Source organism: Atractosteus spatula, chromosome 13 (genome assembly GCF_055471065.1).
Source record: "Atractosteus spatula isolate fAtrSpa1 chromosome 13, fAtrSpa1.hap1, whole genome shotgun sequence".
Taxonomy (NCBI): domain Eukaryota; kingdom Metazoa; phylum Chordata; class Actinopteri; order Semionotiformes; family Lepisosteidae; genus Atractosteus; species Atractosteus spatula.
The window spans coordinates 341,777-364,831 of record NC_142718.1 but is presented as its reverse complement, the minus strand read 5'-3'; the positions used below and the strand labels follow the sequence as shown (position 1 = coordinate 364,831).

The 23,055-nt window shown below is 50.9% G+C and overlaps 2 protein-coding genes across 2 annotated transcripts; one reads left to right on the top strand and one right to left on the bottom strand.

Moving 5' to 3' along the window:
- Window positions 1-1,636: 1,636 nt before the first annotated feature.
- On the bottom strand, window positions 1,637-16,934 carry LOC148821470 (uncharacterized). The gene is made up of 11 exons (XM_088930737.1): window positions 16,925-16,934; window positions 16,605-16,835; window positions 15,471-15,538; window positions 14,752-14,877; window positions 13,908-14,643; window positions 13,581-13,696; window positions 11,740-11,877; window positions 11,078-11,194; window positions 10,579-10,704; window positions 2,738-2,935; window positions 1,637-2,238 (listed from the first exon to the last, which is right to left on the bottom strand). Exons 1-11 carry the CDS (start codon window positions 16,932-16,934, stop codon window positions 2,185-2,187), a joined length of 1,920 nt encoding a protein of 639 aa, XP_088786863.1. The 3' UTR covers window positions 1,637-2,184.
- Window positions 13,400-21,709, top strand: LOC148821469 (retinal cone rhodopsin-sensitive cGMP 3',5'-cyclic phosphodiesterase subunit gamma-like). Its single transcript, XM_088930975.1, has 5 exons — window positions 13,400-13,693; window positions 15,397-16,215; window positions 19,156-19,310; window positions 19,393-19,433; window positions 20,000-21,709. Exons 3-5 carry the CDS (start codon window positions 19,165-19,167, stop codon window positions 20,074-20,076), a joined length of 264 nt encoding a protein of 87 aa, XP_088787101.1. The 5' UTR covers window positions 13,400-13,693; window positions 15,397-16,215; window positions 19,156-19,164; the 3' UTR covers window positions 20,077-21,709.
- Window positions 21,710-23,055: the final 1,346 nt, after the last annotated feature.

Genomic DNA, 23,055 nt, shown 5'->3' with positions numbered 1-23,055 from the left:
CCAATGAAGCTTTCAATGCATTTTTTTTTGTTTTTCGAATGTGGAGTTGGCAGCAGGCTTAATTTTCATAACTTTTGTTACAATTATCAGCTGTGAAAAGGCAAAGAGCACAGCAGAGTCACACTGACTGGAGGAGAGACAGGCTCACTGTTCCTCAGGCTGGGACAGGAGATCACACACTGTATTATTATTATTGAGAGACAGGCTCACTGTTCCTCAGGCTGGGACAGGAGATCACACACTGTATTATTATTATTGAGAGACAGGCTCACTGTTCCTCAGGCTGGGACAGGAGATCACACACTGTATTATTATTATTGAGAGACAGGCTCACTGTTCCTCAGGCTGGGACAGGAGATCACATACTGGGCTGCCAATTCAGTAGGACTGGGAGCTGATCTGATTCTGGCAGGTGTGGGAACTCTGGGATTAGATTTCTGAATTTAGGGAAGAATGTTTCTCTAATCCCAGAGTATCTGTCACAGTGCAGTAGGAAGTGCACCTCTGTCTCTATTTCTCCCCGCTGGCAGTGGGAGCACAGCCTGTCCTCTCTGGGCAGCCAGGTCTGCCTGTGTCCAGTGTCTCTGGCCAGGCTGTGGTCACTGAGCCTGTCCTCTCTGGACAGCCAGGTCTGCCTGTGTCCAGTGTCTCTGGCCAGGCTGTGGTCACTGAGCCTGTCCTCTCTGGACAGCCAGGTCTGTCTGTGTCCAGTGTCTCTGGCCAGGCTGTGGTCACTGAGCCTGTCCTCTCTGGACAGCCAGGTCTGCCTGTGTCCAGTGTCTCTGGCCAGGCTGTGGTCACTGAGCCTGTCCTCTCTGTTTGCTGTTTCTTATCTTGGTCAAATATTCGGCTAGTGTGTGTTGTGTGTTTAGGGTTCCAGTTCATGTTGTGTCGTGTGTGTCCCAGTGTGAGAGATGCTGTTGTACTCTCTTCTCTCTGCGCTCGCTCGGCAGTCCTGAAGATCCCAGCCTCGTGTCTGCTCCTCTCCCGGCCCTGCGGTTTTCCGGCTCTGTAATCACCACAGCGCTGCGTCGGCTCGCTGTCAGAGCGCCAGCGGCACGCGAGGACATGCCAGCCACTGCCCTGGGGACACTGTCCTCTGCTGCGAGTCCCAGCTGAGACAGCAAACCACACAGAGCACAGGCATGCCTGAGCGTCTCACACCCCGCACATCTGCAACACACACACACACGGCACATCTCTTACACACACATGTACTGCACACACACACACCCGGTACACACTGCATATCCGCAACAAACACACACACACTGCACACACTGCACATGCATACTGCACACACACTGTGCACACACACTGCACATGCACACTGCACACACACACTCACTGAATACACACACCGCACACGCATACTACGCACACACCCACACACACTGCACATCTCTTACACACACACGTAATGCACAACCGCACAGACGCTGCACATCTGCAACACACACACTGGACACGCACACTGGACACGCACACTGCACACACGCACACATGCACACTGTACACGCACACACTGAGCACACACTGCATACATGCATACATGCATACTGCACACACACACTGCAGTCTGCCTGTCACCACTCCACACACAGACAGTTGCTCTTCACCGAAATTAATTTACAGCTTTTCCATCTTCACCAGGTGTGAGATTTATTACCTCATGTTGTCATATCAGACCTTCTCAATGGGGCAGAAGTCCATTCTGCAGTGTGCGGTCAATAGCGTGTAGGCTACATCTCGGATTCCAGATCACAGCATGGACTACATCGCAGTCTACAGGCTACAACCTTGAACACAGCTCAGACTACAGATTACAGCTCAGACTATGGTGTAGAGTTTAGACTACAGATTACAGCTCAAACTATGGTGTACAGTTTAGACTACAGATTACACCTCAGACTACCGATAACAGCCCAGACCAAAGTGTAGAGTTTAGACTGCAGATTACAGCTCAGACTATGGTGTACAGTTTAGACTACAGATTACAGCTCAGACTACAGATTACAGCTCAGATGACAGATTACAGCCCAGACTACAGTTTACAGCTCAGATTACAGTTTACAGTTCAGACTACAATGTACAGCTCAGACTACAGATAACAGCTTAGAATATAGTTTACAGCCCAGACTATAGATAACGGATCAGAATATGCTCTCTGTCCCCTTTACAAAACTACAGCTCAGACTTGCTGTGGGTTGCCGCGGGTGTTGGTGGATCATTCTGCTCCTGTAGAAAAATCATACAGATTATTGTAAAGACAAAAACATGCACAGAGATAAAGAGGTCAAATCAATATTAATTAGCTCTCAAGGTTTCACAAAATTGGAAATCGGAAGCATCAAAGGACACTTGACATGAGCATGAGAGATTGAGAGCCAGGTGTGGGTGACTGATGTGGGACCGACAGTGACCGGAGGGGGAGAAGAGGTCAAACAGAGCAGCTGTTAGAGAGAGGAGGAGAGACAGAGAGAGGTCAGGGAGTGTAGCAGGCAGACAGAGGGAGACTGAGCAACACTGAGCTGTCTGAGGAGTACAGAGAGAGGAGTACAGAGAGAGGAGGAAGAGAAGAGACAGAGAGAGGAGAAGAGACTGAGAGCAGGAGAGGGAGAGAGGAGTTCAGACAGCAGGAGAGTTAATGACATTCAGTGTCTCTAACAAGAATGAAAAGATGTTTAATTGGTGTCGTCCTAATTGAGATCATGTGACGTGCTGACAGGTGGCTGACCTGCAGATCCCCTCTCAGGTACGAGTAACAGAACTCCTGCACGTGCTCAGTGGTGACTTCCTGTGCCTGCATGAGCCACTTCCTGTCTGTCTGGGTGTCATACAGGCCCACTGCAGGGAGGTCATGTGACTTCAGCCCAAAGTACTCCAGTGAGCGCCTGTTGGAACTGACAGCTCCATCTATCAGCACGAAGAGTAACTGCAACACAGCACAGCGACACCAAGATAATTACAGTCCAGTACAACACAGCAACAATAACACCCTGCAGTACAGTACAGCTACACTGTAACACACTGCAGTACAGCACAGCTACACTATAACACACTGCAGCACAGTACAGTACAGCTACACTATAACACACTGCAGCACAGTATAGTACAGCTACACTATAACACCCTGCAGTACAGTACAGCTACACTATAACACACTGCAGTACAGTACAGTACAGCTACACTATAACACACTGCAGCACAGTACAGCTACACTGTAACACACTGCAGCACAGTACAGTACAGCTACACTGTAACACCCTGCAGTACAGTACAGCTACACTATAACACACTGCAGTACAGTACAGTACAGCTACACTATAACACACTGCAGCACAGTACAGCTACACTGTAACACACTGCAGTACAGTACAGTACAGCTACACTATAACACCCTGCAGTACAGTACAGTACAGCTACACTATAACACCCTGCAGTACAGCACAGCTACACTATAACACACTGCAGTACAGTATAGTACAGCTACACTGTAACACACTGCAGCACAGTACAGTACAGCTACACTGTAACACACTGCAGTACAGTACAGTACAGCTACACTATAACACACTGCAGTACAGCACAGCTACACTATAACACACTGCAGTACAGTACAGTACAGCTACACTATAACACCCTGCAGTACAGCACAGCTACACTGTAACACACTGCAGCACAGTACAGTACAGCTACACTGTAACACACTGCAGTACAGTACAGCTACACTATAACACACTGCAGCACAGTACAGTACAGCTACACTATAACACACTGCAGTACAGTACAGCTACACTGTAACACACTGCAGTACAGCACAGCTACACTATAACACACTGCAGCGCAGTACAGCTACACTATAACACACTGCAGCACAGTACAGTACAGCTACACTATAACACACTGCAGTACAGCACAGTACAGCTACACTATAACACCCTGCAGTACAGTACAGCTAAACTATAACACACTGCAGTACAGTACAGTACAGCTACACTATAACACACTGCAGTACAGCACAGCTACACTGTAACACACTGCAGTACAGTACAGTACAGCTACACTATAACACACTGCAGTACAGTACAGCTACACTGTAACACACTGCAGCACAGTACAGTACAGCTACACTGTAACACACTGCAGTACAGCACAGCTACACTATAACACACTGCAGCGCAGTACAGTACAGTACAGCTACACTGTAACACCCTGCAGTACAGTACAGCTACACTATAACACACTGCAGTGCAGTACAGTACAGTACAGCTACACTGTAACACACTGCAGTACAGTACAGCTACACTATAACACACTGCAGTGCAGTACAGTACAGTACAGCTACACTGTAACACACTGCAGCACAGTACAGTACAGCTACACTATAACACCCTGCAGTACAGTACAGCTACACTATAACACACTGCAGTACAGTACAGTACAGCTACACTGTAACACACTGCAGTACAGTACAGCTACACTATAACACACTGCAGTACAGTACAGTACAGCTACACTATAACACCCTGCAGTACAGTACAGCTACACTGTAACACACTGCAGTACAGTACAGTACAGCTACACTGTAACACACTGCAGCACAGTACAGCTAAACTATAACACACTGCAGTACAGTACAGTACAGCTACACTATAACACACTGCAGCACAGTACAGTACAGCTACACTATAACACCCTGCAGTACAGTACAGCTACACTATAACACACTGCAGTACAGTACAGTACAGCTACACTGTAACACACTGCAGTACAGTACAGCTACACTATAACACACTGCAGTACAGTACAGTACAGCTACACTATAACACCCTGCAGTACAGCACAGCTACACTGTAACACACTGCAGTACAGTACAGCTACACTATAACACACTGCAGCACAGTACAGTACAGCTACACTGTAACACACTGCAGTACAGCTACACTATAACACCCTGCAGTACAGTACAGCTACACTATAACACACTGCAGCACAGTATAGTACAGCTACACTATAACACACTGCAGCACAGTATAGTACAGCTACACTGTAACACACTGCAGTACAGTACAGTACAGCTACACTGTAACACACTGCAGTACAGTACAGCTACACTATAACACACTGCAGTACAGTACAGTACAGCTACACTATAACACACTGCAGTACAGCTACACTGTAACACACTGCAGTACAGTACAGTACAGCTACACTGTAACACACTGCAGCACAGTACAGCACAGCTACACTATAACACCCTGCAGTACAGTACAGTACAGTACAGCTACACTATAACACACTGCAGCACAGTATAGTACAGCTACACTGTAACACACTGCAGTACAGTACAGTACAGCTACACTGTAACACACTGCAGCACAGTACAGCTACACTATAACACACTGCAGTACAGTACAGTACAGCTACACTATAACACACTGCAGTACAGTACAGTACAGCTACACTATAACACCCTGCAGTACAGCACAGCTACACTATAACACACTGCAGTACAGTACAGCTACACTGTAACACACTGCAGTGCAGTACAGCTACACTATAACACACTGCAGTACAGCACAGCTACACTGTAACACACTGCAGTACAGTACAGTACAGCTACACTGTAACACACTGCAGTACAGCACAGCTACACTATAACACACTGCAGTACAGCACAGCTACACTGTAACACACTGCAGTACAGTACAGTACAGCTACACTGTAACACACTGCAGTACAGCACAGCTACACTATAACACACTGCAGCGCAGTACAGCTACACTATAACACACTGCAGCACAGTACAGTACAGCTACACTATAACACCCTGCAGTACAGTACAGCTAAACTATAACACACTGCAGTACAGTACAGTACAGCTACACTATAACACACTGCAGTACAGTACAGTTACACTGTAACACACTGCAGTACAGTACAGCTACACTGTAACACACTGCAGTACAGCACAGCTACACTATAACACACTGCAGTACAGCACAGTACAGCTACACTGTAACACACTGCAGTACAGCACAGCTACACTGTAACACACTGCAGCACAGTACAGTACAGCTACACTGTAACACACTGCAGCACAGCACAGTACAGTTACACTGTAACACACTGCAGTACAGTACAGCTAAACTATAACACACTGCAGCACAGTATAGTACAGCTACACTGTAACACACTGCAGTACAGTACAGTACAGCTACACTATAACACACTGCAGCGCAGTACAGTACAGCTACACTATAACACCCTGCAGTACAGCTACACTGTAACACACTGCAGTACAGCACAGCTACACTGTAACACACTGCAGTACAGTACAGCTACACTATAACACACTGCAGCGCAGTACAGTACAGCTACACTATAACACCCTGCAGTACAGCTACACTGTAACACCCTGCAGTACAGTACAGCTACACTGTAACACACTGCAGTACAGTACAGTACAGCTACACTGTAACACACTGCAGTACAGCTACACTATAACACCCTGCAGTACAGCACAGCTACACTGTAACACCCTGCAGTACAGCACAGTACAGCTACACTGTAACACACTGCAGTACAGTACAGCACAGCTACACTGTAACACCCTGCAGTACAGTACAGCTACACTGTAACACACTGCAGTACAGTACAGTACAGTTACACTGTAACACACTGCAGCACAGTACAGTACAGCTACACTGTAACACACTGCAGCACAGTACAGTACAGCTACACTGTAACACACTGCAGTACAGTACAGTACAGCTACACTATAACACCCTGCAGTACAGTACAGCTACACTATAACACACTGCAGCGCAGTACAGTACAGCTACACTGTAACACACTGCAGCACAGTACAGTACAGCTACACTGTAACACACTGCAGTACAGTACAGTACAGCTACACTGTAACACACTGCAGCACAGTACAGTACAGCTACACTGTAACACCCTGCAGTACAGTACAGCTACACTGTAACACACTGCAGCACAGTACAGTACAGCTACACTATAACACACTGCAGTACAGTACAGTACAGCTACACTGTAACACACTGCAGCACAGTACAGTACAGCTACACTGTAACACACTGCAGTACAGTACAGCTACACTATAACACACTGCAGCACAGTACAGCACAGCTACACTGTAACACCCTGCAGTACAGTACAGCTACACTGTAACACACTGCAGTACAGTACAGTACAGCTACACTATAACACACTGCAGTACAGCACAGCTACACTATAACACCCTGCAGCACAGTACAGTACAGCTACACTATAACACCCTGCAGTACAGTACAGTACAGCTACACTATAACACCCTGCAGCACAGTACAGTACAGCTACACTGTAACACACTGCAGTACAGTACAGCTACACTATAACACACTGCAGCACAGTACAGCACAGCTACACTGTAACACCCTGCAGTACAGCACAGCTACACTATAACACCCTGCAGCACAGTACAGTACAGCTACACTGTAACACACTGCAGTACAGCTACACTGTAACACACTGCAGCACAGTACAGTACAGCTACACTATAACACACTGCAGTACAGCACAGCTACACTGTAACACACTGCAGTACAGCTACACTATAACACACTGCAGTGCAGTACAGTACAGCTACACTGTAACACACTGCAGTACAGTACAGTACAGCTACACTGTAACACACTGCAGCACAGTACAGTACAGCTACACTGTAACACACTGCAGTACAGTACAGCTACACTGTAACACACTGCAGCACAGTACAGTACAGCTACACTGTAACACACTGCAGTACAGTACAGTACAGCTACACTATAACACACTGCAGCACAGTACAGTACAGCTACACTGTAACACCCTGCAGTACAGTACAGTACAGCTACACTATAACACACTGCAGCACAGTACAGTACAGCTACACTATAACACACTGCAGTACAGCACAGCTACACTGTAACACACTGCAGCACAGTACAGTACAGCTACACTGTAACACACTGCAGTACAGTACAGCTACACTGTAACACACTGCAGTACAGTACAGTACAGTTACACTATAACACACTGCAGCACAGTACAGTACAGCTACACTATAACACACTGCAGCACAGTACAGTACAGCTACACTGTAACACACTGCAGTACAGTACAGTACAGCTACACTATAACACACTGCAGCACAGTACAGCACAGCTACACTGTAACACACTGCAGTACAGTACAGTACAGCTACACTGTAACACACTGCAGTACAGTACAGCTACACTGTAACACACTGCAGTACAGTACAGTACAGCTACACTATAACACACTGCAGTGCAGTACAGTACAGCTACACTGTAACACACTGCAGTACAGTACAGTACAGCTACACTGTAACACACTGCAGCACAGTACAGTACAGCTACACTGTAACACACTGCAGTACAGTACAGCTACACTATAACACACTGCAGCACAGTACAGTACAGCTACACTGTAACACACTGCAGTACAGCACAGCTACACTGTAACACACTGCAGCACAGTACAGTACAGCTACACTATAACACACTGCAGCACAGTACAGTACAGCTACACTGTAACACACTGCAGTACAGTACAGCTACACTATAACACACTGCAGTACAGCTACACTATAACACCCTGCAGTACAGCACAGCTACACTATAACACAGTGCAGTACAGCTACACTGTAACACACTGCAGCACAGCTACACTATAACACACTGCAGCACAGTACAGTACAGCTACACTATAACACACTGCAGTACAGCACAGCTACACTATAACACCCTGCAGCACAGTACAGTACAGCTACACTATAACACACTGCAGTACAGTACAGCTACACTATAACACCCTGCAGCACAGTACAGTACAGCTACACTGTAACACACTGCAGTACAGCTACACTATAACACACTGCAGTACAGCACAGCTACACTATAACACACTGCAGTACAGTACAGCTACACTGTAACACACTGCAGCACAGTACAGTACAGCTACACTGTAACACACTGCAGTACAGCTACACTATAACACCCTGCAGTACAGTACAGCTACACTATAACACACTGCAGCACAGTATAGTACAGCTACACTATAACACACTGCAGCACAGTATAGTACAGCTACACTGTAACACACTGCAGTACAGTACAGCACAGCTACACTATAACACACTGCAGTACAGTACAGCTACACTGTAACACACTGCAGTACAGTACAGTACAGCTACACTATAACACCCTGCAGTACAGTACAGTACAGCTACACTGTAACACACTGCAGTACAGCACAGCTACACTGTAACACACTGCAGTACAGTACAGCACAGCTACACTGTAACACACTGCAGTACAGTACAGCTACACTGTAACACACTGCAGTACAGTACAGTACAGCTACACTGTAACACACTGCAGTACAGCTACACTGTAACACACTGCAGCACAGTACAGTACAGTTACACTGTAACACACTGCAGCACAGTACAGTACAGCTACACTGTAACACACTGCAGTACAGTACAGCTACACTATAACACACTGCAGCACAGCTACACTGTAACACACTGCAGTACAGTACAGTACAGCTACACTATAACACACTGCAGTACAGCTACACTGTAACACACTGCAGTACAGTACAGCTACACTATAACACACTGCAGCACAGTACAGTACAGCTACACTATAACACACTGCAGCACAGCACAGTACAGCTACACTATAACACACTGCAGCACAGTACAGTACAGCTACACTATAACACACTGCAGCACAGCACAGTACAGCTACACTATAACACCCTGCAGTACAGTACAGCTAAACTATAACACACTGCAGTACAGTACAGTACAGCTACACTATAACACACTGCAGCACAGCACAGTACAGCTACACTGTAACACACTGCAGTACAGTACAGCTACACTATAACACACTGCAGCACAGCTACACTGTAACACACTGCAGTACAGTACAGTACAGCTACACTATAACACACTGCAGTACAGCTACACTGTAACACACTGCAGTACAGTACAGCTACACTATAACACACTGCAGCACAGTACAGTACAGCTACACTATAACACACTGCAGCACAGCACAGTACAGCTACACTATAACACACTGCAGTACAGCACAGCTACACTATAACACACTGCAGTACAGCACAGTACAGCTACACTATAACACACTGCAGTACAGTACAGTACAGCTACACTATAACACACTGCAGTACAGTACAGCTACACTGTAACACACTGCAGTACAGTACAGTACAGCTACACTATAACACACTGCAGTACAGTACAGCTACACTGTAACACACTGCAGTACAGTATAGCACAGCTAAACTATAACACACTGCAGTACAGCACACACAGTGCTGCTGGGAGCCAGTGTACATCTAGATCATGGGCCAGCTGCTGGCCGGGCCAGTCGAGATTGATGCTGTCCAGCTCGGCTCAAACCCAGTGAGCTGGGCAGACATGCTCAGCGCAGCACAGCGCCAGGGCGGTGCGGTCCGACGGGCAGGGCTGACCTGTCCTCTGTACTGTGGTGCCAGCGCCTTCAGGAGCTCCCTCAGCTGGGCAAACCCGGCACTGCGCTTGTCCGCCAGGAGCAGCAGGTGAGCTCTGACCGCAGAGCTGAACAGGCCCACTGCTGTCTGCAGGACAGGCCAGAGTCAGAGTCAGTCCGCGTGTGGTGTGAGACCTGGAGCTCAGGCAGAGAGAGAGAGAGAGAGAGAGAGAGAGAGAGAGAGAGAGAGAGAGAGACTAACAGGTAGACAGACAGAGAGGCAGACAGGTGTGCTCTGCTGTACCAGAGACAGACAGACACAGAGACAGACAGGTGTGCTCTGCTTTACCAGAGACAGACAGGTGTGCTCTGCTGTACCAGAGACAGACAGTCACAGAGACAGACAGTCACAGAGACAGACAGGTGTGCTCTGCTGTACCAGAGACAGGCAGACAGACAGGTGTGCTCTGCTGTACCAGAGACAGACAGACAGACAGACAGACAGGTGTGCTCTGCTGTACCATGTCATTGTACTCAGTGAGGTAGTAGAGCTCGTTGGTGCGGATGAACCTGGTCAAACCATCAGAGTCGATCTTCATTCTTTCCTGGAGCTGCAGGTTCTCCTGATGACTGTCTGTCTGCGGGGAAACACTCTGTTTACTGTTTGTACACTGCAGGACACAAAGGTGCAGACGTGTTGTTACAGACTGAGTGTCTGTTCAGGAGTGATGATGATGATGAAGGGTGTCAGTGAGGGGCTCTGGGTGACTCTATCCTCTCTCCAGCTCCAGTGTCCAGTCTCTGTCTGTAACCCCACTGTCACCCTGACACAGGACACAGAGGTGCAGACGTGTTGTTACAGACTGAGTGTCTGTTCAGGAGTGATGATGATGATGAAGGGTGTCAGTGTGGGGCTCTGGGTGACTCTATCCTCTCTCCAGCTCAAGTGTCCAGTCTCTGTCTGTAACCCCACTGTCACCCTGACACAGGACACAGAGGTGCAGACGTGTTGTTACAGACTGAGGGTCTGTTCAGGAGTGATGATGATGATGAAGGGTTACTGGGCTCTGGGATGTTACTAGACTGACTGCAGGTGAGAGACAGGTGTGAGACGGGTGTGACAGGGGTGTAACAGGTGTGAGACAGTTGTGTGACGGGGGGTGACAGGTCCCTGCGGAGTTACCTGTCTGAAGATGGACACGGTGTCTCCTGTGATGTTGTAGAACTGCCAGACCTCTGGCTCGCTGCAGAGGGCGAAGGGCAGGGCCTGCAGTCTCGACGCTACTGACAGAAACTCCTGGAATCCTTGGCCACCGTCCTCCTGAGGCAGAGAGGAACAGTGAGGCGCCCTGACAGCTCACCCTACCTTACTGGCCTGACCAGTGAGTCAGTCAGGGTCCCCACAGCAAAACAAGTACAATTCACATAAACACGTCTACAGACATTTACAGTAGACACATCATATAAGACATTTACACATGAACATATGGAGCATTATTGAGAGACAGGCTCACTGTCTGTTCCTCAGGCTGGGACAGGAGATCACACACTGTATTATTATTATTATTATTATTATTGAGAGACAGACTCACTGTCTGTTCCTCAGGCTGGGACAGGAGATCACACACTGTATTATTATTATTGAGAGACAGGCTCACTGTTCCTCAGGCTGGGACAAGAGATCACACACTGTATTATTATTATTAAGAGACAGGCTCACTGTCTGTTCCTCAGGCTGGGACAGGAGATCACACACTGTATTATTATTATTGAGAGACAGGCTCACTGTCTGTTCTTCAGGCTGGGACAGGAGATCACACACTGTATTATTATTATTATTATTATTGAGAGACAGACTCACTGTCTGTTCCTCAGGCTGGGACAGGAGATCACACACTGTATTATTATTATTGAGAGACAGGCTCACTGTTCCTCTGGCTGGGACAGGAGATCACACACTGTATTATTATTATTGAGAGACAGGCTCACTGTTCCTCAGGCTGGGACAGGAGATCACACACTGTATTATTATTATTAAGAGACAGGCTCACTGTCTGTTCCTCAGGCTGGGACAGGAGATCACACACTGTATTATTATTATTATTGAGAGAGAGGCTCACTGTTCCTCAGGCTGGGACAGGAGATCACACACTGTATTATTATTATTGAGAGACAGGCTCACTGTTCCTCAGGCTGGGACAGGAGATCACACACTGTATTATTATTATTGAAATACAGGTTCACTGTCTGTTCCTCAGGCTGGGACAGGAGATCACACACTGTATTATTATTATTGAAATACAGGTTCACTGTCTGTTCCTCAGGCTGGGACAGGAGATCACACACTGTATTATTATTATTGAGAGACGGGCTCACTGTCTGTTCCTCAGGTTGGGACAGGAGACCACATACTAGGCTGCCAGTTCATCTCCTCCCTCTCCCAGTAGGATTGGGACCTGTTGTGATTCTGGCAGGTGTGGGAATTCTGGGATTAAATTTGTTAATTTGGGGAAGAATGTTTCTCTAATCCCAGAATAGTTGTCACAGTGCCGTAGGAAGTGCACCTCTGTCTCTGTCTCCCAGTCTCTCTATCTCTCTTTCCCTCAGTCTCTCTATCTCCTAGTCTCCCTCTCTCTCACCCAGTCTCTCACTCTTCCTGTCTCTCTCTCTCTCCCAGTCTCTTTATCTCTCTCTCTTCCAGTCTCTCTCTCTCCCTGTCTTGTTTACTGTGGTTTGAAGAGCAAAGGGATGCTGGTGCCAGAGCCCACAAGCCTCTACACGCCCTCACTTCCTGTGCCGCCCGCTCGCCCCCCCGCAGGAAGTCTGGCCAAGGCTCGGCATTCTGGGACCGACACCCATTCCGTAACCACCGCGACAGACACTTCCTGTGTCCCGCTGGGCCACAGCGGTCAGGAGAAAAACAAACTTCGAGAGGAGCTATAAATACCCTGGGCGCAGTCTGGTGAACTCGGGGCGACCTGCAGCAGGAACTCGGGGCACCCCCACCCCACTCCTCTCGCTCACCTTGAAGAACCCGACGACCACGACCTCCGCCGACGCCACGAACGCCTGCGCTGCACCGACGTCCCGCAGCCTGACGGGGGCGCCGTCTGGAGAGAGTGAGAGCAGCAGCAGTGGTCAGTGTTACCTGGGTCAGTGGCTCAGGTGGACAGTGAGAGCAGCAGTGGTCAGTGTTACCTGGGTCAGTGGCTCAGGTGGACAGTGAGAGCAGCAGCAGTGGTCAGTGTTACCTGTGTCAGTGGCTCAGGTGGACAGTGAGAGCAGCAGTGGTCAGTGTTACCTGGGTCAGTGGCTCAGGTGGACAGTGAGAGCAGCAGTGGTCAGTGTTACCTGGGTCAGTGGCCGAGGTGGACAGTGCGATCAGCAGCAGCCAAGGCAGTGGGAGGCTCAGCATGGCTGGGGCGGTCAAGACGATCGGGCGGGCGGTCAGGCAGGCGGTCAGGCAGGTGGTCAGGACGATCAGGCAGGTGGTCAGGCAGGCGGACAGGACGATCAGGCAGGTGGTCAGGACGATCAGGCAGGTGGTCAGGCAGGCGGACAGGACGATCAGGCAGGTGGTCAGGCAGGTGGTCAGGACGATCAGGCAGGTGGTCAGGCAGGCGGACAGGACAATCAGGCAGGCGGTCAGGCAGGCGGTCAGGACGATTGGGCGGGCGGTCGGGCAGGTGGTCAGGATGATCAGGCAGGTGGTCAGGACGATTGGGCAGGCGGTCAGGCAGGCAGTCAGGACGATCGGGCAGGTGGTCAGGCAGGCGGTCAGGATGATCGGGCGGGCGGTCAGGCAGGCAGTCAGGACGATCGTGCAGGTGGTCAGGCAGGCGGTCAGGATGATCGGGCGGGCGGTCGGGCAGGTGGTCAGGACGATCGGGCAGGTGGTCAGGCAGGCGGTCAGGACGATCGGGTGGGCGGTCAGGCAGGCGGTCAGGACGATCAGGCAGGTTGTTAGGCAGGTGGTCAGGACGATCGGGCAGGTGGTCAGGCAGGCGGTCAGGACGATCAGGCGGGCGGTCAGGCAGGTGGTCAGGACGATTAGGCGGGCGGTCAAGCAGACAGGAGTCTCTGCTCGCTCTCAGCCTCTCAGTGTCGGCGTCTAGCGAGTGGCGCTCAGATGCTGATCTTTAACCCCCCAGAGGCGCCGGCAGGCCTGTCAGCTGACCGGTCAGGGTGGCCTGACTGGCTGGCCGCTCTCAGAGCTGCTGGGAAGAGCACAGGTGCTGCTGAGAGCCGCAGGTGCACGTGGACCAATCAGCTGCAGGCGTGTGGGAACTGGGGCCTCTGGGGGCGGGGTCTCTGGGGTCATCTGGGGGCGGGGTCTCTGGGGTCATCAGGGGGCGGGGCCTCGGGCTACCGCTTCTCTTCCTTCACCCTGGAAAAGGTTTCCTTCCTGTGACCGACTGGAAACGGCTTGAGACCAGAGGAGCTCAGCGCTCAGGCTGTGAACACCTGTGTGTCCTTGCTGTGTCACTGAGCCTGTCCTCTCTGGACAGCCAGGTCTGCCTGTGTCCAGTGTCTCTGGCCAGGCTGTGGTCACTGAGCCTGTCCTCTCTGGACAGCCAGGTCTGCCTGTGTCCAGTGTCTGTGTCCAGTTTCTATGTGCTGGCTTTAGTCTCTGGACTATTTCAGTCCAGATGTAAAAAAAGCCATATCAGCCCCCTGCTCCCACTGAGCCACATTGACCAGAGAAAAGCGCAGATCACAGAGACAGAGACCGTTTCCAGCTGGAAGTCTTATCTAATGCCTCCCTCTGCTGGTCTGGCCTGGGAATGACACCCTTTGTCCTACAAAGCCAGAATGGGTCATTCCTGTGTTTCGCCACCAGGGGGCCGTGTTCGTCTGGCTGTGCTCACCCATCAGTCAACGCGTGTGGAGGATTCACGGAGGAGCTGAGCCCACGGCAGGCTTGGCCTCACCAGGCTGCACAACCCTCTTGCAGTCGCTCAGGCCCCTCCAGCCGGACTGAGCTACAGCAGAGCAAAGCCCAGAGGTCAGCACTGAGCTGGGACCCTGGCTGTGGCCCCGCGCAGCCCGCAGAGCGCCTGACCCGCTGGAGGACTCCCCAGGCCGTGGCGTGCGCGGGGCTTTCTGAGTCAGACCCCTGCGGACGCACACACAGCGCAGTGGCTGAATCCCCTCACGCACACACACACATGTCGATTAGGAGCTGTAAATACAGAAGCCCACAGCTCGGCTCACCTGCCCCACGCTAACTGCGGCTGATCCCATTAGCAGCTCGTTAAGACCCTGAGCAGATTAAAGTGCAGAATCCAGACTTCTGCTCCTGCCTCCCTCCTCCTCTCCTCCTCTCCTCTCAGCAGATTAAAGTGCAGAATCGAGACTTCTGCTCCTGCCTCCTGCCTCCCTCCTCCTCTCCTCTCAGCCCCTGGACACATGCAGCGGACAGGCGAGCTCCGTCCTGCCCTGATCCTCCTCGCCGGGCTGAGCTCGTCCCCTGAGGACCCCAGGCGGAGCGCTGTGATTGGGAGGGCGCGGGGGTGCGTGGGCGGGGGGATTAGGGGTATTTAAAGGGGGCGTGGGACAGGCTCGGGGATAACAGCGACCAACACAGAGGGACGTCCATCAGAAGCAGCCGAGCCGCCTGGAGGACCTCAGCAGCACAGCACAGCGCAGAGCCAGTCAGGTGAGGAGTCTGAGAGCTCCCCTCGTCTGCCCTCCCTGTCCCTCACCCCGAGACTGTAGATCTGGGGTCACCCTGCCATCCCAAGACTGTAGATCTGGGGTCACCCCGCCCATCCCGAGACTGTAGATCTGGGGTCACTCGCTCATCCCAAGACTGTAGATCTGGGGTCACCCTGCCATCCCGAGACTGTAGATCTGGGGTCACTCGCTCATCCCAAGACTGTAGATCTGGGGTCACCCCGCCCATCCCGAGACTGTAGATCTGGGGTCACCTGCTCATCCCAAGACTGTAGATCTGGGGTCACTCGCTCATCCCAAGACTGTAGATCTGGGGTCACCCTGCTCACCCTGAGACTGTGGACCTGAGACCTGTGAGGTGACCCCTCTCACCCAAGCCTGTGGACCTGAGACCCGTGGGGTGAGCCCGCTTGCCCCGAGACTGTAGATCTGGGGTCACCCCGCTCGCCCCGAGACTGTGGGTGCCCACACCCCTCTCTCCTGGCCTGGGCTGTATGATCAGAGTGAGATGGCTGCTCTGCTCTGGGCTACAGCTGGACGGAGCTGGATGGTTCAGCAGCTCAGTGGACATCCGAGGGGACAGAGCGGCGCTCTGCGTCCAGCCTGCAGGGGGAGCCCTCTGCTCACCCCACTGAGATGGGCCATCAGCCCACAGGATGACACAGGACGCCCCGACACCAGCCCCCCCCCACCCCTGGCCATCCCCCCTGGGACGACTCGTCCCCTTACATCACCCTCCCGAAGATCAGCTCTTAATGCCTTAACGAGCTTAACGAGGACGAGGGGGGAGGACAGCTACTGCGAATTAGGAGGGGAGTCGGGGATGGAAATAGGGATCAGGAGGGAGAGAGAGGATCTGAAAGAGAGAGGGGGTTCAGTGGGAGACAGAGGCAGACTCCATGCACAATGATGTGTTATAAAGAGAGACATAAACAGAGTTTCACCAGCAGCCTGCTGTTTGTTATTCAAAGGGATTGGCTCATTCCCGAATTGCTGATTCCCAGGCTAATTGCAGCAGGAAGAGGCTCTATCTGTGTCAGAGCCGGGAAGGAGAATGTGAGCCACTCATCCGCTAATCCCAGATCAATTTAGGGATTACAAGAGTGTGACAGAGAAAGAGACAGGAAGAGAGGGAAGGGGCAGTGTCTGTATTATAGTGTGGGAGTGTGTGTATTAACCCCTCTCTCTCAGTGTAGTGTCAGTGTACAGTAGTGTGCAGGAGGAGTGTGTGTATTAACCCCTCTCTCTCAGTGTAGTGTCAGTGTACAGTAGTGTGCAGGAGGAGTGTGTGTATTAACCCCTCTCTCTCTCTCAGTGCAGTGTCAGTGTACAGTAGTGTGCAGGAGGAGTGTGTGTATTAACCCCTCTCTCTCAGTGTAGTGTCAGTGTACAGTAGTGTGCAGGAGGAGTGTGTGTATTAACCCCTCTCTCTCTCTCAGTGCAGTGTCAGTGTACAGTAGAGTGCAGGAGGAGTGTGTGTATTAACCCCTCTCTCTCAGTGCAGTGTCAGTGTACAGTAGTGTGCAGGAGGAGTGTGTGTATTAACCCCTCTCTCTCAGTGCAGTGTCAGTGTACAGTAGTGTGCAGTAAGAGTGTGTGTATTAACCCCTCTCTCTCTCTCTCAGTGCAGTGTCAGTGTACAGTAGTGTGCAGTAAGAGTGTGTGTATTAACCCCTCTCTCTCTCAGTGCAGTGTCAGTGTACAGTAGTATGCAGGAGGAGTGTGTGTATTAACCCCTCTCTCTGTGCAGTGTCAGTGTACAGTAGTGTGCAGGAGGAGTGTGTGTATTAACCCCTCTCTCTCTCTCTCAGTGCAGTGTCAGTGTACAGTAGTGTGCAGTAAGAGTGTGTGTATTAACCCCTCTCTCTCAGTGTAGTGTCAGTGTACAGTAGTGTGCAGGAGGAGTGTGTGTATTAACCCCTCTCTCTCAGTGTAGTGTCAGTGTACAGTAGTGTGCAGGAGGAGTGTGTGTATTAACCCCTCTCTCTCTCTCAGTGCAGTGTCAGTGTACAGTAGTGTGCAGGAGGAGTGTGTGTATTAACCCCTCTCTCTCAGTGTAGTGTCAGTGTACAGTAGTGTGCAGGAGGAGTGTGTGTATTAACCCCTCTCTCTCTCTCAGTGCAGTGTCAGTGTACAGTAGAGTGCAGGAGGAGTGTGTGTATTAACCCCTCTCTCTCAGTGCAGTGTCAGTGTACAGTAGTGTGCAGGAGGAGTGTGTGTATTAACCCCTCTCTCTCAGTGCAGTGTCAGTGTACAGTAGTGTGCAGTAAGAGTGTGTGTATTAACCCCTCTCTCTCTCTCTCTCAGTGCAGTGTCAGTGTACAGTAGTGTGCAGTAAGAGTGTGTGTATTAACCCCTCTCTCTCTCAGTGCAGTGTCAGTGTACAGTAGTATGCAGGAGGAGTGTGTGTATTAACCCCTCTCTCTGTGCAGTGTCAGTGTACAGTAGTGTGCAGGAGGAGTGTGTGTATTAACCCCTCTCTCTCTCTCTCAGTGCAGTGTCAGTGTACAGTAGTGTGCAGTAAGAGTGTGTGTATTAACCCCTCTCTCTCTCAGTGCAGTGTCAGTGTACAGTAGTGTGCAGGAGGAGTGTGTGTATTAACCCCTCTCTCTCAGTGCAGTGTCAGTGTACAGTAGTGTGCAGGAGGAGTGTGTGTATTAACCCCTCTCTCTCTCAGTGCAGTGTCAGTGTACAGTAGTGTGCAGGAGGAGTGTGTGTATTAACCCCTCTCTCTCTCAGTGCAGTGTCAGTGTACAGTAGTGTGCAGGAGGAGTGTGTGTATTAACCCCTCTCTCTCAGTGCAGTGTCAGTGTACAGTAGTGTGCAGGAGGAGTGTGTGTATTAACCCCTCTCTCTCTCAGTGCAGTGTCAGTGTACAGTAGTGTGCAGTAAGAGTGTGTGTATTAACCCCTTTCTCTCTCAGTGTGTAGAGATGAACGCACAGCCCCCTGCAGGAAGTGCCCTGTCAGCTCCTGCACCCTTGGATGCAGGTTCCACCCCCAAGAAGGGGCCCCCCAAATTCAAGCAGCGCCAGACCCGCCAGTTCAAGAGCAAGCCCCCCAAGAAGGGAGTGAAAGGGTGAGTCTTCAGGGAGAGCTGGTTCAACAGCAAGGTGACGAGTGTCAGAGGGGTGACCTTTGCTCTGTGTCATGTCCCGCAGGTTCGGAGATGACATCCCGGGAATGGAGGGCCTGGGAACAGGTATGGAGCCCCGCGCTGCTGCCCCCCTGTGGGACACACATGCACACACACTCGGCTGGGTGCTTACGTCTGGTGGCCTGTAGTGGGTGCTGTAGCCTCAGTTCACATAACACTACCTGTGCCTGAGAGGCATCGTGGAAGAGCAGGTTCTGCAACAGCGCCACACACCTCGCTGCAGTGCTCTGTAGTACAGTGAAGTAGAGTACTGTCCTGCAGTACCACACTCTCTTACAGTATCACACTCTCCTGCAGTATCACACTCCCTACATTATCACACTCTCCTGCAGTATCACACTCCCCTACAGTACAACACTCTCCTGCAGTATCACACTCCCCTACAGTATCGCACTCTTCTACAGTATCACACGTTCCTACAGTAAAGTACTCCCCTATAGTATCACACTCCCCTACAGTATCGCACTCTTCTACAGTATCACACGCTCCTACAGTAAAGTACTCCCCTACAGTATCACACTCCCCTACGGTATCACACTCTTCTACAATATCTACAGTCTAGCACTGCCCTGCCTCCTCTCATTCTCACTGCTGTTCCTCTCTTCTCTCAGACATCACCGTCATCTGCCCCTGGGAGGCCTTCAGTCACCTGGAGCTGCACGAGCTGGCCCAGTTCGGCATTGTCTAGCCCTCCTCCTCTTCCTCTTTCCTCCGTAAGCCTCCAAACTTTCCCTGGCCTCCCCCCCCCCCCATCGTGTGTCACATGCAGTTTGAATAAAGAACAAGACATAGAAAAGGCAGTTAGACACCTCCCTGCGTCTCCCTGGTGCCTCCCTCTCTGCCCACTCCCCCCCTCCTCAGCCTGAGGGACAAGTCCGAGGCTCAGATAGACATTTACTGAAAGATATATGTATTTTGTTTTATGCATATACTATATGCTAGTTTATTTATATATTGATCTTTTCAGAAAAATAGATTTTTGTTCGTTCTCGGGTTTTTCTTTTAATTTTCTTGGTAGATGAAGCTCTTCCAGCAGAGACAGGGAGAGACAGGGAGACAGGGAGAAGTAGAGAACTGACCTGCAGGTCGTGGTCTGGAAGTCTGAAGAATCTGTGCTGCTCCCCCAGTTTGACTTGTGCTGTTGTCTTTTCTCCCACCTTACTGACGTAATTAACTAGTGACCTAAAGAAAGTGATTCATTGATCTTCCGTCATGATGCTTGATCTCAAAAGAATTGAATCACTAAATCTCTAACGAACCTCTAACGAGTGAAGCTGTGTCTTTACTCTTCTCCTGACACCTGCAAACACAAATGGAAAAGTAATAAAGAAAACAGCACAGTCCATGCCTATTAGAACCTTCCCATTTTACCTTCAAACTGGTGTTTAACCAACAATGTGCTAAAAATCCAACCCAATCACACAATCCAAGCGCAGAGTCAGTCGATATCAATGGCCTGCTTGCTGACCGCTCACCCACAGCACCGTGACCAGCACCGCCCTGTACAGGACACATACAGGTATTTGAACCACATAAAACACAACTATGAAGCAATTAGGTGTGGTAACTTTACATGTTTGCTGTGCTGAATTCCAAAAGTGACAGCGCCCCCTGCAGGGTGGGGTTGACTACTTCAGGCTGAGTCACCGCTCCTTGGCGCTAGCCCAGCACTAGGCTCCAGGGACACTAGTGTCCTTTGTGACACTAATCGTCCAGTCATGACACTATTGGTCCAGTGCTGATCAGTAATGATGCTAATAGTCCACTACCGGTTCAGTCACGGTCCAGAGCTGTCCACTGCTCCACTGCAGGACTCCCTGGAGTCTCCTGTCCAGTGACCCTGCAGGAGCTGGGCTGCAGCCTGTAAGCACACACAGCAGGAACCCACAAACACACTGGAGGACAGGCTGGGGCCACAAGAAACCGGGGACCCTGCAGAGCTCAAGGGGACAGACAGACAACCGATCCCTCCACCCCCACTGAACCCTGACCTCACCGTCCCAGGACTGAAGGGAACCTCCTCCCAGACTTGTCTCTCAGTCCCCAGAGAGATTCGGCCCCAGGACCCCAGCATCGGCCCCCCTCCCTTCAGCACCTCTGAGCCCAGCTCTGGTCACTCGGTCCAGCCTGCTGTCCAGCAGGAGAGAGTGAGGAGGGCCTGGTCACTCGGTCCAGCCTGCTGTCCAGCAGTCCAGGGAGAGAGCGAGGAGGCAGGGCTCTGGGGTGCCATAGTGACCTGATGTTACCATGGTTACTAATGAACTATGTCACCAGCTGACTCTCCCTCCAGTTCAATAAACCTGTGCTGTTGTGTCAGATAACCTGGGTGTCTCTGCTGCCTCTTTTCTGTTCTTCCCAAACCCTGCAGCATTTCTGATTTCATGAATCGAGATGTTTTTCCTGGAGTCAAAAAAACATTTCCCAAACATACAGCTGATACAGACTGAGACCTCACGCTGAAGCAAAGGGATATACTGCAACTACACACTCAACAGCACACACTGACACACAAACACATACACGTCCTCTTTTCTGAATGATAGACACTGATACACAAAAACACACACTGATACACAAATGCACACACTGATAGACACTGACACCCACACACAGATTGACAATGGAGTGGATCAGACTGCTGCGCACTGGGAGTCTGACTGACAGCACTGTCACACCTGGAGCGGATCAGACTGCTGCGCACTGGGAGTCTGACTGACAGCACTGTCACACCTGGAGTGGATCAGACTGCTGCGCACTGGGAGTCTGACTGACAGCACTGTCACACCTGGAGCGGATCAGACTGCTGCGCACTGGGAGTCTGACTGACAGCACTGTCACACCTGGAGTGGATCAGACTGCTGCGCACTGGGAGTCTGACTGACAGCACTGTCACACCTGGAGCGGATCAGACTGCTGCGCACTGGGAGTCTGACTGACAGCACTGTCACACCTGGAGTGGATCAGACTGCTGCGCACTGGGAGTCTGACTGACAGCACTGTAAACCCTGGAGTGGATCAGACTGCTGTGCACTGGGAGTCTGACTGACAGCACTGTCACACCTGGAGCGGATCAGACTGCTGCGCACTGGGAGTCTGACTGACAGCACTGTCACACCTGGAGTGGATCAGACTGCTGTGCACTGGGAGTCTGACTGACAGCACTGTAAACCCTGGAGTGGATCAGACTGCTGTGCACTGGGAGTCTGACTGACAGCACTGTCACACCTGGAGTGGATCAGACTGCTGCGCACTGGGAGTCTGACTGACAGCACTGTCACACCTGGAGCGGATCAGACTGCTGCGCACTGGGAGTCTGACTGACAGCACTGTCACACCTGGAGTGGATCAGACTGCTGCGCACTGGGAGTCTGACTGACAGCACTGTCACACCTGGAGCGGATCAGACTGCTGCGCACTGGGAGTCTGACTGACAGCACTGTCACACCTGGAGTGGATCAGACTGCTGCGCACTGGGAGTCTGACTGACAGCACTGTAAACCCTGGAGTGGATCAGACTGCTGTGCACTGGGAGTCTGACTGACAGCACTGTCACACCTGGAGCGGATCAGACTGCTGCGCACTGGGAGTCTGACTGACAGCACTGTCACACCTGGAGTGGATCAGACTGCTGTGCACTGGGAGTCTGACTGACAGCACTGTAAACCCT

Bases quoted from the DNA above. Each gene is read 5' to 3' on its own strand.
- LOC148821470 (XM_088930737.1), bottom strand. The intron at 10,705-11,077 runs GTACAGCAGAGC...CCTGTCCTGCAG, and splicing joins TCACTGAGTACAATGACATG to ACAGCAGTGGGCCTGTTCAG. The intron at 2,936-10,578 runs GTCAGCCCTGCC...GCTGTGTTGCAG, and splicing joins CACCACAGTACAGAGGACAG to TTACTCTTCGTGCTGATAGA.
- LOC148821469 (XM_088930975.1), top strand. From the start codon at position 19,165: ATGAACGCACAGCCCCCTGCAGGAAGTGCCCTGTCAGCTCCTGCACCC. The intron at 19,311-19,392 runs GTGAGTCTTCAG...CATGTCCCGCAG, and splicing joins CCCAAGAAGGGAGTGAAAGG to GTTCGGAGATGACATCCCGG. The intron at 19,434-19,999 runs GTATGGAGCCCC...CTCTTCTCTCAG, and splicing joins AATGGAGGGCCTGGGAACAG to ACATCACCGTCATCTGCCCC.